Source organism: Pelobates fuscus, chromosome 3 (assembly GCF_036172605.1).
Source record: "Pelobates fuscus isolate aPelFus1 chromosome 3, aPelFus1.pri, whole genome shotgun sequence".
Taxonomy (NCBI): domain Eukaryota; kingdom Metazoa; phylum Chordata; class Amphibia; order Anura; family Pelobatidae; genus Pelobates; species Pelobates fuscus.
The window spans coordinates 170558820-170571517 of record NC_086319.1 but is presented as its reverse complement, the minus strand read 5'-3'; the positions used below and the strand labels follow the sequence as shown (position 1 = coordinate 170571517).

Genomic DNA, 12698 nt, shown 5'->3' with positions numbered 1-12698 from the left:
AGCCCGTCTGATGCATTCACCCAGAATGCATCGGACGAGAGGCCTTTTTAGGGCCTCTGAACTCGGAAGTCCCTCTGGTGGCCGTCTGATTGACTGCAACAAGAGGTGTTCCAAGCTTCCAATGTAGCTGTAGCACTCACCTAAACAACCTCATTAAGCTGAAGTTGTTCAGGTGACTATAGTGTCCCTTTAACCTCTACCACTTCAGATGGAAGGCTATTCCATGCACCCACTACCCTCTCGGTAAAGTAATACTTCCTGATATTATTTTTAAACCTTTGTCCTTCTAATTTAAGACTATGTCCTCTTGTTGAGGTAGTTTTTCTTCTTTTAAACATAGTCTCCTCCTTTACTGTGTTAATTCCCTTTATGTATTTAAATGTTTCTATCATATCCCCCCTGTCTCGTCTTTCCTCCAAGCTATACATGTTAAGATCCTTTAACCTTTCCTTGTAAAAGTCCATTGTTTTCTGAGTTTGATAAAGAGGAAATTTAAGAAGTCAAATTGTATCCAATGATACTTTGGTGAATAAAAGCTACATTTGGTTTTGGTAACAAAAAATGTCTCGTGCTCCCACAGTATTCATGACCAATCTTGCATTTCTCCAGTTAAGAAAATGTTCTGTTTAAATAAATACAAAATGGACTAAAATTAAGCTTGTTAAGGACAAATTCAATTGTCAGGTTATTTGTATGCAGACCTGTTTATTTCCTCTCTAATTCACTAACTGATGGGTAGAATATTCTAAAAGGGTTACTCTAAGAACCATGACCGTTTCAGTCATCTGAAGTACTCCTAGTGGTTGCTGTATGTGCAGCATTTCAGTATGTAACGCTGCCCTTTCAAAGTTTTTCCTTTGCTTTATTGGGGCATCATCTGTGTAAATTAGCATGCACAGTGTGTCATTCATTCCCTGAGAGCAGTCAGCTGACACTCTGACATGGCGACTGGATCAGCTTCTGGCTGGGATGCAAGGAGCTTCAGAGTTGCTAAATGGTTTTCCCATTTAATGGGGAACTAGATCTCCTCCTATCAAAACCACTACAGCAGTCTGTAGTGGTTATGATGCTTGGAGTAACCCTTTAAGTTCCCAAATGTTTATTATTTAATATATGTTTATTTCTGAATCCACAGTGCAGTTTAAGGTGGTTTATTATTTAGTGTTTAATGGGATTTTGATATATGTGAAATGGGTTGCTTTTCATACGTTTCATAGCAGGTTCATTTACTCAAGTGAGATTTCAAAGTAAATGTGAAGTTCATTTCAAATTAAGACTCAGAATAGCCAAGTTATACATTTTGTAAGCCGGCTTTCATTTCAGTTCGGCTGCTGTGACCTTAAATTTGACATGCACTTTGAATTCTCACTTTAGTGCATAACCCTGTTGATGTGTTTATCATGGGTGTCGGGTGGGGGGGGGGGGGGGCTTTCTTATAAATCTAATGCTGTCAGTCTTATAGGTACGTCATCAAGGACCTTTTGAACCATGCCTTCTTCCAAGAGGAGACTGGGGTACGTGTGGAGCTGGCAGAGGAGGATGATGGGGAGAAGATTGCCATCAAGTTGTGGCTTCGCATTGAGGATATAAAAAAACTCAAGGGCAAATACAAGGACAATGAAGCCATTGAGTTTTCCTTTGATCTGGAGAGGGATGTTCCTGATGATGTGGCACAGGAAATGGTGTGTGCGACTGTTCTTTCCCATAGCCCATTAAATTAATTTAAAGTACAAACAAGAAATGGGTCTAGTTTTTAAGAAGTCCTGTACTTTTGTGCTTGGCTGAGCTTTTCCTAAATTGTCATTTTATTTGTGAATATTAAAAGTGGAGATTTAGTAGATAGTGTTGCCTAATCCATCCCTCTCCCTGTTGCTAGATTATAAATGGTCCATTGTTTTCTGAGTTTGATAAAGAGGAAATTTAAGAAGTCAAATTGTATCCAATGATACTTTAGTGAATAAAATCTACATTTGTTTTTGGTAACAAAAAATGTCTCGTGCTCCCACAGTATTCATGACCAATCTTGCATTTTTCAGTTAAGAAAATGTTCTGATTATATAAAAACAAAATGGACTGAAATTAAGCTTGTTAAGGACAAAGTTAAATACTATTTTAGTGTGGTCTTCTTGTTTTATATGTAGAGCCAAACAAATCTGCAAAACTAGATAATTGTCAGGTTATTTGGATGCAGTTTATTTCCTCTCTAATCCACTAACCAATGATGGGTAGAATATTTAGAAAACAAATAACCTACTATGTTTTGCTATATACGTTGCAATTAGTAAATTGTTAGCTTCCCCCTCTTAACAGTTATATACACCTCAAAGTTACTAAACTGTCATGTTACATCTGAGATGCTAGAATGCAGAATTTAGTAAAATAGTTAGTAAAACGTCCAGCTCTGCCAATTGGATTTTTTTTCTCCGCTGCTCTTATAAAGGGACACTATAGTCACATGAACAACTTCAGCTTAATGAGGTTGTTCAGGTGAGAACCATAGCTCTCTGCAGCCTTTCTCATGTAAACACTGTATTTTCTGAGAAAATACAGTGTTTACATTGAAAGCTAGGAACACCTCCAGTTGCAGTCACTCAGAGTGAACCAGAGGGACTTCGGAGTTGATGGAGGCATAATATGCCTCCATCCACTCAGATCTGCTGTCAGCATATCACAGGGCCGCACTGTGCACAGCATCCTGTGATTCAGTATCTCCTTCCTCTGCATGCAGACACTGAACGTTCCTCATAGAGATTCATTGATTCAATTCATCTATGAGGAGATGCTAATTGGCCAGGGCTGCGTTTGAATCATGCTGGCTCTGCCCCTGATCTGCCTCTTTGTCAGTCTCAGACAATCCTATGGGGAAGCACTGTGATTGAATCAGACTACCACATGTCAGTAGACTGCTTGTTTTTCTAAGTCTAACAGCATGCAGATTTACAGCTTCAGGCTTGAATACAGGAAGATTTTTACTATATTTATGGAGGGTCCCAGGGGGGCAAGACAGTGGGGTTAACACTATAGGGTCAAGAATACAGGTTTGTGTTCCTGACCCTATAGTGATCCTTTAACACTGAGTGAATAAAGCAGCTCTCACCCCTTCATCTCCCATAAAAAAATCTTAATGAAATGCTCACATGGTCATGTTAAAATTTCACTCAAATTCCATCGTAGTCAAAAGATAAAATATAAAGTAAGGACTACTTTGCCTTGTGTATTTTCCCTTCACTTGTCAAAAAGTGAGCAAATGCTGTCAAGTTTTGTAAATTCCCCCAGCCATCACTAGTGACGACTGAGGGGAAAAGGGCATTGTCTATGGAGACACGATCTTGCAAGATTCTCCACTGGCCTCAGTATTGTACTCTCTTGAGTGCACAAGAGTACAACACGGGCTTTGGCACCAGGCTAGGTGAAGTGCCAGGAGCTTAAGAGGATCCCGTGGATGAATATAGTTGCGGCCGCAAGGGGTTGCTTCAGTTAAGTAAATATAACCTTCCACAGCTACCCCAAAATAAGTGACAATGTTGCCTTCAAGGGTCAAAGCAAAATATACAAAGTTCCCAGAAGGTGACACAGTCGCTCAATGTAATCTTCTTTTGAACATATCCTACATGAAATGAGAAATATAAAATCTCAATCTCTTTTCTAGATATTGAAGTTACTTGTCGAAACACTATTAAGTTAATTGTGCACAAGGTATTGTAGGATTCTTTTTGTGCATATATAATTAAATATGTGCAAGGATTTGAGAAAAATAAAGAATAATGCTCAAATCTGTTTTTAAAGGGTTGCTCCAAGCACCATGATCAAATTCAGTGATTTGAAGTGGTCGTGGTGGCTGGAGTCTGTATGTGCAGTGTTTCACTATGAAACGCTGCCCATGTGTAATTTGACCCCTTTGCTGCTAGAGATGCAACTCAATCTCCAGCAGTGTAAGATTGAATTTCTCTGTAACACGAGCTTTAATCTTCTCAGGTGGAATCTGGATATGTGTGTGAAGGTGACCACAAAACCATGGCTAAAGCAATCAAAGACAGAGTGTCACTCATCAAACGTAAGCGTGAGCAGCGTCAGCAGGTACGCGAGGAGCAGGAGAAAAGGAAACAGGAGGAGATTGTGCAGAGTCAGCAGCAGTCAGATCTTCAGACACAAAGCCCTCCACAGGGCACAGGAAAAACCTCTGCAGTACCAGCCAATGCCAGCACAGCTCCTGCACCAACAAGCATGCTGGCTGGCCCTGCCTTACAAGTGGAACCTGAGGAGCCAGAGGCTGATCAGCATCTCCAGTACCAGCAGCCCAGCATATCAGTCACATGTGAGTGTACCATTTGACGTGACTCATTTATAGTCTATATTACAGGGCTCAACATTTCCACTAGCAACTAGCTGTTGGAGAGTGAGAATTTTAGCCCAGTTGACTAAAAATTAACGGAGTGTGCCCTATCCCTTCTAGGCTTGCAGAAGTGAGCAACTAGTAAGGCCTGACTAGTAGCATAGGACTTTAAGCCCCGGTCTGCCATATTAAATTTTTCAACAAACTGACTTGGAAACAAAAATAAAAAATGTTTTGATTAAAAGTATTTTTTTTTTCTCTGACTTGTCATTGTTCTTACTCATTGCTGCTTTTACCCACATTCAGCTGATGGCAATGTTGACAGTGGTCACGGTTCTTCATTGTATCTGGAATCTCGAGTTGGCAGCCAGCAGGCAGCTTCTTACAGCTCCCAGCAGGACCCAAGCCTTAACCTGAACATGGTGTCTGGATACAGCACTCCAAATGTCCAGCCTCCTACACAGCCTGGTGGATACACTGCTACAGTTGGGGTAAGCATGAACTTACTATAGGCATGGGCCATAGAACTCACTTCCTCCAAGAGCGGACGTACTGCACAGCTGTTTCTAGCCATGGATGAGTTAACACAGAAATAGGTTCGAGATAATGGAAACCTGCAGTGCAGGTTGAGTGCACTGAAATATTTTAGCAATAATCTGTGTGATGTAAGGAAAGCAATAGGCTCTGTGCTGTTGATTTTTTTTTTATTGTGTAATAAAATTGAAATCAAACTGATGTGTAAGGCAATTGTGTAAAGTGTAGCCAGCAATGCTTGTTACAGAGCTGTATCCCGAATTTGCTAACATGCTCATTTTCTGAGTGAGACTGCCATTTTTCCCTAGTTTTGCTGTCCATTCAGCTACACCTGATTTTGTGGAAATTACAACCTCAATTGGTCTAAATTCTCCTTCACAATTCTTATCTGAAAATGCCAGAAGGAGTTCAAGTTCTCAATCATGTTCATATAATAGTTGTGGAATTATGATATAGGTCAGCTAATTATAGCTAGTTATTAGAAAATTACTTATTGTAGTGCTTTGATCACTGATAAGTGAGTTATCAGTGTTTGTCTAAATACAAGTAGAAAGAGGAAACGAGTTGTAAAGATTGTTTTTGTGGGAAATTTGTTTAATTTGTTTTCAAAATGTTGTTCTAGAATATCTTTTAATTTCTGATATTTTATATTGAATTTCTACAATGCCTGTTATAGAATGAAGCATGTTAGCTGTTTGTTCCTTGTTCTAGCACCAATATGATTTATTTTTTCAACTTCTGGAGCAGAGTGCCATGTATTCCTGCATTCAGTTCTCATTTTGTTTGTTCCAAATGAGTTTTAATTTTGTTTGTTCCAGTGCTCCCCCACACCCTCCTTCTTTTCCCGGAATGATTTAGGTTTTCCCTGTGCTAGATAGTCCTGTTCAGAAACCGGGGGTGGAGAACTGTGATAAGCTAACCAAAGGGCTTGCATCTGCCCTCTGAAATAAATAATCTTCCTCTCCTTTTCTATACAATTCCATAACTCAAGTGCGCCTTGTTAGTGAAATTCACAATAGGATTCAAACTATTTCTGACATTCGTGACACTAGAAATATTCCCATTAGTCAGGACATGATATACCTCACTGAATATATACTTGTGATTCATTACAAGAAAACTCATGTGTCTGGCTATTTTTAAAAAATAAATTCCACGTGAACTCTAAAAACACTGCTCCGCTAAATTGTAATATTGCAAAAATAAGTTTCCTGCTATATTTGCTTACTCTTCTGATTACATGTGCACTGACCGTAACATATTTTCTCTATTACTCGCCTAAAGTAGCCTCAAGGTTTCCAGAATATTCCAACTCCAGAAAATGTGTCCTTTAATTGGATGTAAAGTACATCCCTTACAGCATCCATTCTCAATGCTACTATATAAGCTAAAACGAATTAACAAAAAAGGAATTTACCGTACTTAATTTTTCCATGTCGAGAGTTAAAGGAACACCTGTGGTAATCTCTTCAATAGAATTAACTTAATCACTCATTCATTGTAAACTCCATAAATGTACAAAGTTAATGTAACACAGTAATCAAGCAATAATATAAAGTAAAATATTACTGGGTTACAAGAGCAAAGGGGACTGTGCCATCCAGTATGTTATCAAATCCTGTGTTTAGCAAATAACTTTTGATCTGCTTTTTGGTGCTTTAAATGATTAATCCAACCAAAAAAACAGCGTTTCTGTAGTTGTCTGTCCAACCCTCATTCCCATATCACCTCTGTTTCATCGCCGAGGCCAATTTGTCCCCTCAAACTGATCATCCTCAATTAAGCACCAGAAATTGAAGGAGTTTGGGGGAGTGGACTGAGGGTAAGTCGTGGCAATAACTGCTGTCCGTGCTGGCATCAGCCAATTTTGCACAGAATGGCTTACTCTTGGTTCTGGCTGCCTAATGACCCTTCCAAAAGTGGAGTTACACCTCTGGTAGTGAAACACTACACATACTGATTCCAAGCACCATCACCACTTCAAATCACTGAAAACTTTTTTTCCTTGCTTGGTAGAATATAAAAATGTGTTTTCTCCAAGCATGACATTTCAAATTTTAGTGCAGTGGTATTCAAGCCTAAAAGGGGGGAGATTTCTTGATGTCACACTGCAAATTCTAAACATTAACTAGATTTGTTTGCTTACTGCGCTTTTATTTCAGTAAGCAAATAATTTAATACCCTTTGGTAGATAATTACCTGCACCCTTCATCTTCTAACTTCATCTTCTAAACGGTCATATTGTTGAAGTAGTTGTCAACCTTTTTAAGCAGCACCACTTAAAGTGGTAAGAGTCTTTAAATATCCCTTGTTTTCTTATGTTTTCTTTTACTTACCTGTTTACGTTAACAATTTAACATTAACATTCATTAAAGTGTTTAATCTAGGTCTTTTGTGCAGTACATCTCCACCCCATTCGGTATCCTCATTGGTTAAGATCCCTCTTTTTTACGGTTTCATTATTCCATGTTAGTTTGACGATTTCATTGTTTATTTCTTGTTTGTTTTGTTTTATTTTCTCCTTTTAGCCTCGCCGAGGTCGTAGCATGTCAGTTTTTGTTCCCATCCCTGCTCCTGCTACCCATTTCCCAACCATTATTCCCAGTGCTCCCTGCACTCCTCCTGCTGTGCTATCTGCTCCCTCTTCCCCTCTCCGAAGAACCCCTGAAGAATCATTTGCAGAAAAGCTATCCAAGGCTCTAGAGAGCATCCTTCCTATGCAATCCATGAGCCCCCGCAAGCACCATCGCCGCAGCAGCCTGCCTACCCTCTATACCAGCCCTGTATGTGTTACAGCCCATTGCCTTCTGACATGTCAGATAAGTTACCATTAAATACATGCAATTATAATGGCATTACTAAATGTAAACTAACACCCAGCCATGGTGTTATGGAGGAAGTTAAAGTAACACCTCTAATAGAAAATAAATAAATATATATAGCTACCTATTTGGAAGAATGGATAATACAGCCTTGGTTTGCTAGCACCCGGTCACAAAGGGACACTAAAGCGTGAGTGCAAGAGCATTTTTGTGTGTGTGTATATATATATATACATATATATACACACACACATAAACTTATGGATAGATACTGATGAGCATTTGCAATTTAGACCAAGTCAATATTAAGTAAGAAAATGGTGAAAACAAATAACGACCTACAAACTCTTTGGTATTAAACAAGTGCAAACTGTGTAAGCCAGCATGCACTTGTGTGGGATAGATTTTTGACATGCACTATCCCAAGATATTCTCGTTAATACTACAGTAAACATTAACCTTTATCATTCATTGAAAGTTACTTCTACAATACTCAGAAAGTATACAGCAGTACATTGTACATTCAGACTCCTACCACCATGACCACTTCAAAAAGCAGAAGTTTTCCTGGTGGTGGCAGTAATCCTTTAAGCCAAAAATTTTAGTTTTTTACATGCAACTATTGGCCTTGCCAGTAGGAGAGGTACCTGCAAGGTGTAGCCGCATCACTGTCAACGTATTCTCCTTTTTATCATTCTTTAAGAACTTGAAAATATATTTCCTATGAGAATCAGAACTGGCCAAAACGTTTTGCTTATCAAAAGCTTCCAGAAGACTTATCAGTTTCTGGTCCTTGGTACAGAGTTTAATATGTGGTTCTTTCCACTTCCTCCATGCACCAAGTGGCTTGTTGCTTGTTCAAGAAGAAGCTGCATTGTGGATTCCTCTTTGGTCTTCTTTGTTACTATCTTGCTGCTGCTTTCCAACAGAATATTGTGTTATAGTATTTCAGAATTATTTCTTGATTTATCTAGTCTATATGCCCTGAAACACTTGACAAGAAATGTTTTAAACTTTCAAAACTCTTAGGAAGTCACATTACAGAAGACTATAAGTGATTGTTCAGATTAATAGTTATTTTTAGAAGGATTTTCCCTTTGTCCAATTAGATAATACAACAGCGGAAAGCAAAGTAATTTTGGAAAGCAGCATATCTTGCAAGTAATGACAGCCTCTCTGCCATCATAGCATGTATTTAATGACAATTTGTATTTGTCCTCCCTTATTTGTGATTTCCCACACATTCTATAATTGTCATTGTGGACATATCTGCAGTCTGTAAAAGTGTCCATGTTTGTCTGTTTTCCTGCTCTCTAAATGTGTCCCTTCCTTATCTCATCCATTTTAATACAGCCTCAGTCCACGGTGCATCCAACATTCTCAGACTGTCCACTTTTTTTCCCAACCATTCATGAACGCCCCATGTCCTTCTCTCCACCGCCAGCCTGTTCAGCCCCTAAGACAGCCACTACACAACGCCGCAAGAGCACCTCCTCTCTGGAGTCACAAGTTCGCCATGGGCAGTCCCAGTTGAGGGCAGTTGTACCAGGTACCCCTCTACCACCTGATGAAAATCAGAACTGGAAGTCAGAGTGTGTAACTATGTTAGGAAAAGCACCAATGCAAGGATCTGTAGAGACTGGTCACAGAACCTCAAACCAAGAGGGTCCAATATTTTCTGATGGCAGGTTGGGTGCAGCTTCAGCTAATGAAGCCCACCTTAAACCTCTAGATACACGGTATCTAACTAGCTTACCATACTGCATGCAAACTGAGACTTTTGGCAACCTTGCTGGATCAGGGCTTGTAAAAGAGCAGAATTTAGCACATGTAGGACCAGTTTATGACTGCCAATCTGGACAAACTTTCATAGCGCACACCCTTCAAAGCCTGCGACTGGAACCTGGACTAATCCAAGCTTCACCCATGGGCAGCATTTCTGCCCCAGTAACTTCAGATTCTCACATCATGTTTCACCAGATGTTTGTGCCCCAGTCAGCACCTCCAGTCCTTGCTCAGGGTAATGAAGGTCACTCAAACTGTGTATTTGAATTCCACGTACACCCTGCTGCAAGTGATGGTTCTGTCTACTTACCACATCGTATTTACCGTACACGGCGTGGCTCTATGGATTTTAACGCAGAAGATCTGCTTTATGGATCTTTGATGCAAAGCCGTCTCCAGACTGTTACGGAGGAACAATGTAGTTACCATGGATTAGAGGTTGCCACCACTTTGGCTGCTGTGTTTAAACCAGAAGGAAGTGCTGAATATTCCAGTGATTCATCTCAGAAGAGTTCTTCAGATCCAAGAGATCATTTTTCTCCTCCTTCTGCTGATGTTCTTGGCCAAGACATCTCTGTTCCATGTACACAGAAAAAATATTCAGATCCTCAAGTGTTCATTTGTTTCCCACAAACTGGATCGGTTTCTTATCCTGGCCCTCACACTCCATACAACCATCAGGTCATTAAAAATAAGTTTACTTTAAATGATACTATGATATATTGTATGGTAAATAAGCTCTTCTATCTCTTCCCTTTACTTACTTTGTCCTTGGTCACATTATCATCCATTATATACTATAAATTAAGGACTCTGCTTTTTCTACCCAATCTTTTGTTAGTGGTTTTTAAAACAGATGGGGAACTCCAGGTAATACCTAAAAGGATGCATACATTTTTTTTTCCTATGACATCAGTTATATATTTTTTTACCAGGCCAGTTAAATGTTTTCTTTGAAATCTTTGTTAGATGTATCCGTAAACTGCTCTTTCTGCATTTCATAAATAGATTAGTACAGATTGTAATGATTTGGCCAAACTCTCCTGGATTGTCCATATATAGATCCATAACTCAAGTCATACAACTGGATAATGTAAGTATATCTGTTGGTGAAGAAGAAAATATACATTCTCTGCAAGAGAATATGTTTTGTCATTGGTGATGCATAACACTTTTGGGGGGTAGAGGGATAGTCTATATGGATGGAATTTTTAGTACCCAATTTCATTGAAAGAGTTATGATGTTGGCATGTTTACAGAAATGTATCACCAGTGAAATCCATGTATAGATCTTTTGGTATATGTGTAAAGATGCACAATACAACAGGCAGTCTCTGGTCGGTTCTGGAATTGGAATATCCGTATTATTTGTATTTTACTCTCTATTTTTTTTTAAATTTCTATATATTTTTTACTAGACTCAACAAATATCTGGCCCACCTGGGGTCCCTTCTGTTCCAGTGGGTGTTAGCTCTCAGCCTCCTCAACAAATAATGCAGGTGAGTTCAAAATAATATGGAGATGATTTTAAAATTGAAGGGACACTTCCATGTAACCCTTCCGTGGTTCTTTCAGGGTTTCACAAAGTGGTGGGCTGGCTGGCAGAGAGCAGTGAGCAGTAACGCGTCTCTCACTATCTGTATCTTATTGTTTAGGCAGGCAGATTGACAAAAGTTCTGTGCCGAGGAAAAAGGAGAGGGCCTTTAAAAAAAAAGTATATTAATTTTGGGAGTGCTATAGGGTTAAATGGTTTATTCTCCAATGGCATGTTTCATTACGTAAATTGTTTCCGGGCTGATTCTGCAGCAGCCATACTGAAATTAGACAAAACACCGTTAAGATCTAATTTCCGGGTCAGCATTGCTTGATTAAAGGGACACTGTAGTCACCAGAACAACTACAGCTTATTGAATTTGTTCTGGTGAGTAGAATCATTATCTTAAGGCTTTTTGCTGTAAACACTTTCTTTTCAGAGAAAATACAGTGTTTACATTACAGCCCAGTGATAGCTATCTGAGGAGTGGCCAGTGACGATGTTAGAGATCCTTCCTGGGTCATGGCTGCCTAAAATGCATCCAAACATTCAGTATCTCCTCCCTCTGCATGCAGACACTGAACTTTCCTCATAGAGATTCATTGATTCACTTCATCTCTATGAGGAGATGCTGATTGGCCAGGGCTGTGTTTGAATCATGCTGGCTCTGCCCTCGATCTGCCTCTTTGTCAGTCTAAACCAATCATATGGGGATGCATTGTGATTGGATCAGGCTACCACTTCTGATGATGTCAGCAGACTGCTTGTTTTTTTGTTGAGGCAAACGGCATGCAGAGTTACAGCTTCTGGCTTGAATACAGTAAGATTTTGCTATATTTATGGAGGCATGAGGGGCCTATGGGGGCTAGATGGTGGTGTTAACACTATAGGGTCAGGAATACATGTTTGTGTTCCTGAAGCTATAGTGATCCTTTAACTTTTAACCTATTTGTTAAGAATGTGCACCTTGACTCAATGTATTGAGTCAAACAACTTCACACCTGGATTTTAGTGTAATATATTTTTGCAGAGCAGCTCTGATTTATTTATTTTTTTACAGGTTTTTTGTGATCATATTATTCAGCGGCTGTGCAAAGAAAGTTTTTTTTGTTTGTTTGTTTGTTTTTTCTTTCTTTTCTTTTCCTTATTTTCTTTTTAACCCCTTAAGGACCAAACTTCTGGAATAAAAGGGAATCATGACGTCACACATGTCATGTGTCCTTAAGGGGTTAAATTAAACTCATCACGGCCTTATCTCACTGAGACATATCCTTATATATTTATTTTAATAAAAAAAACATAAATATTGATTATTCATGATTGGTTTATATTGCCACAATTTTATAATTTTAATCTTAATTTTAATCTTAAAACTGGAGCACCTTATAACAACAAAACAAAGTGGGCTATTTAAAAAGATTTGATTCCCTCTTCTAAATGGCTTAGTAATACGTGGGTTTTTTGGGGTTTTTTTTTAAGCTAACCACTTTGGTTTTTTTTCTCTCATTTTTCTAGGGTGTGCAACAGCATCAACCATCCCCTGCCACCCAGGGAACACCATACCAGGTCCCACTACCTCTTCCTACAGCAGTTTCCAGTATAGCTGCACTAACCCAGCCTGTCATTTCCCATGCACAAGCACCTACTTGTGGTCCCCAGGTATTTTTCTTCAAAGCAAGCATTGGTTTAT

At 39.1% G+C, this 12698-nt stretch overlaps 1 protein-coding gene across 9 annotated transcripts in view; it reads left to right on the top strand.

The window, feature by feature from the left end:
- Positions 1-12698, top strand: part of WNK1 (WNK lysine deficient protein kinase 1) — a 196273-nt gene that overhangs the window by 120584 nt on the left and 62991 nt on the right. For all 9 annotated transcript variants that reach the window (XM_063447699.1, XM_063447696.1, XM_063447692.1 and 6 more), the window contains 5 exons: positions 1463-1682; positions 3976-4315; positions 4640-4824; positions 10893-10973; positions 12524-12667. In XM_063447699.1, the coding sequence (XP_063303769.1) occupies positions 1463-1682; positions 3976-4315; positions 4640-4824; positions 10893-10973; positions 12524-12667 (970 nt within the window). The remainder of the gene's footprint in view (positions 1-1462; positions 1683-3975; positions 4316-4639; positions 4825-10892; positions 10974-12523; positions 12668-12698) is intronic.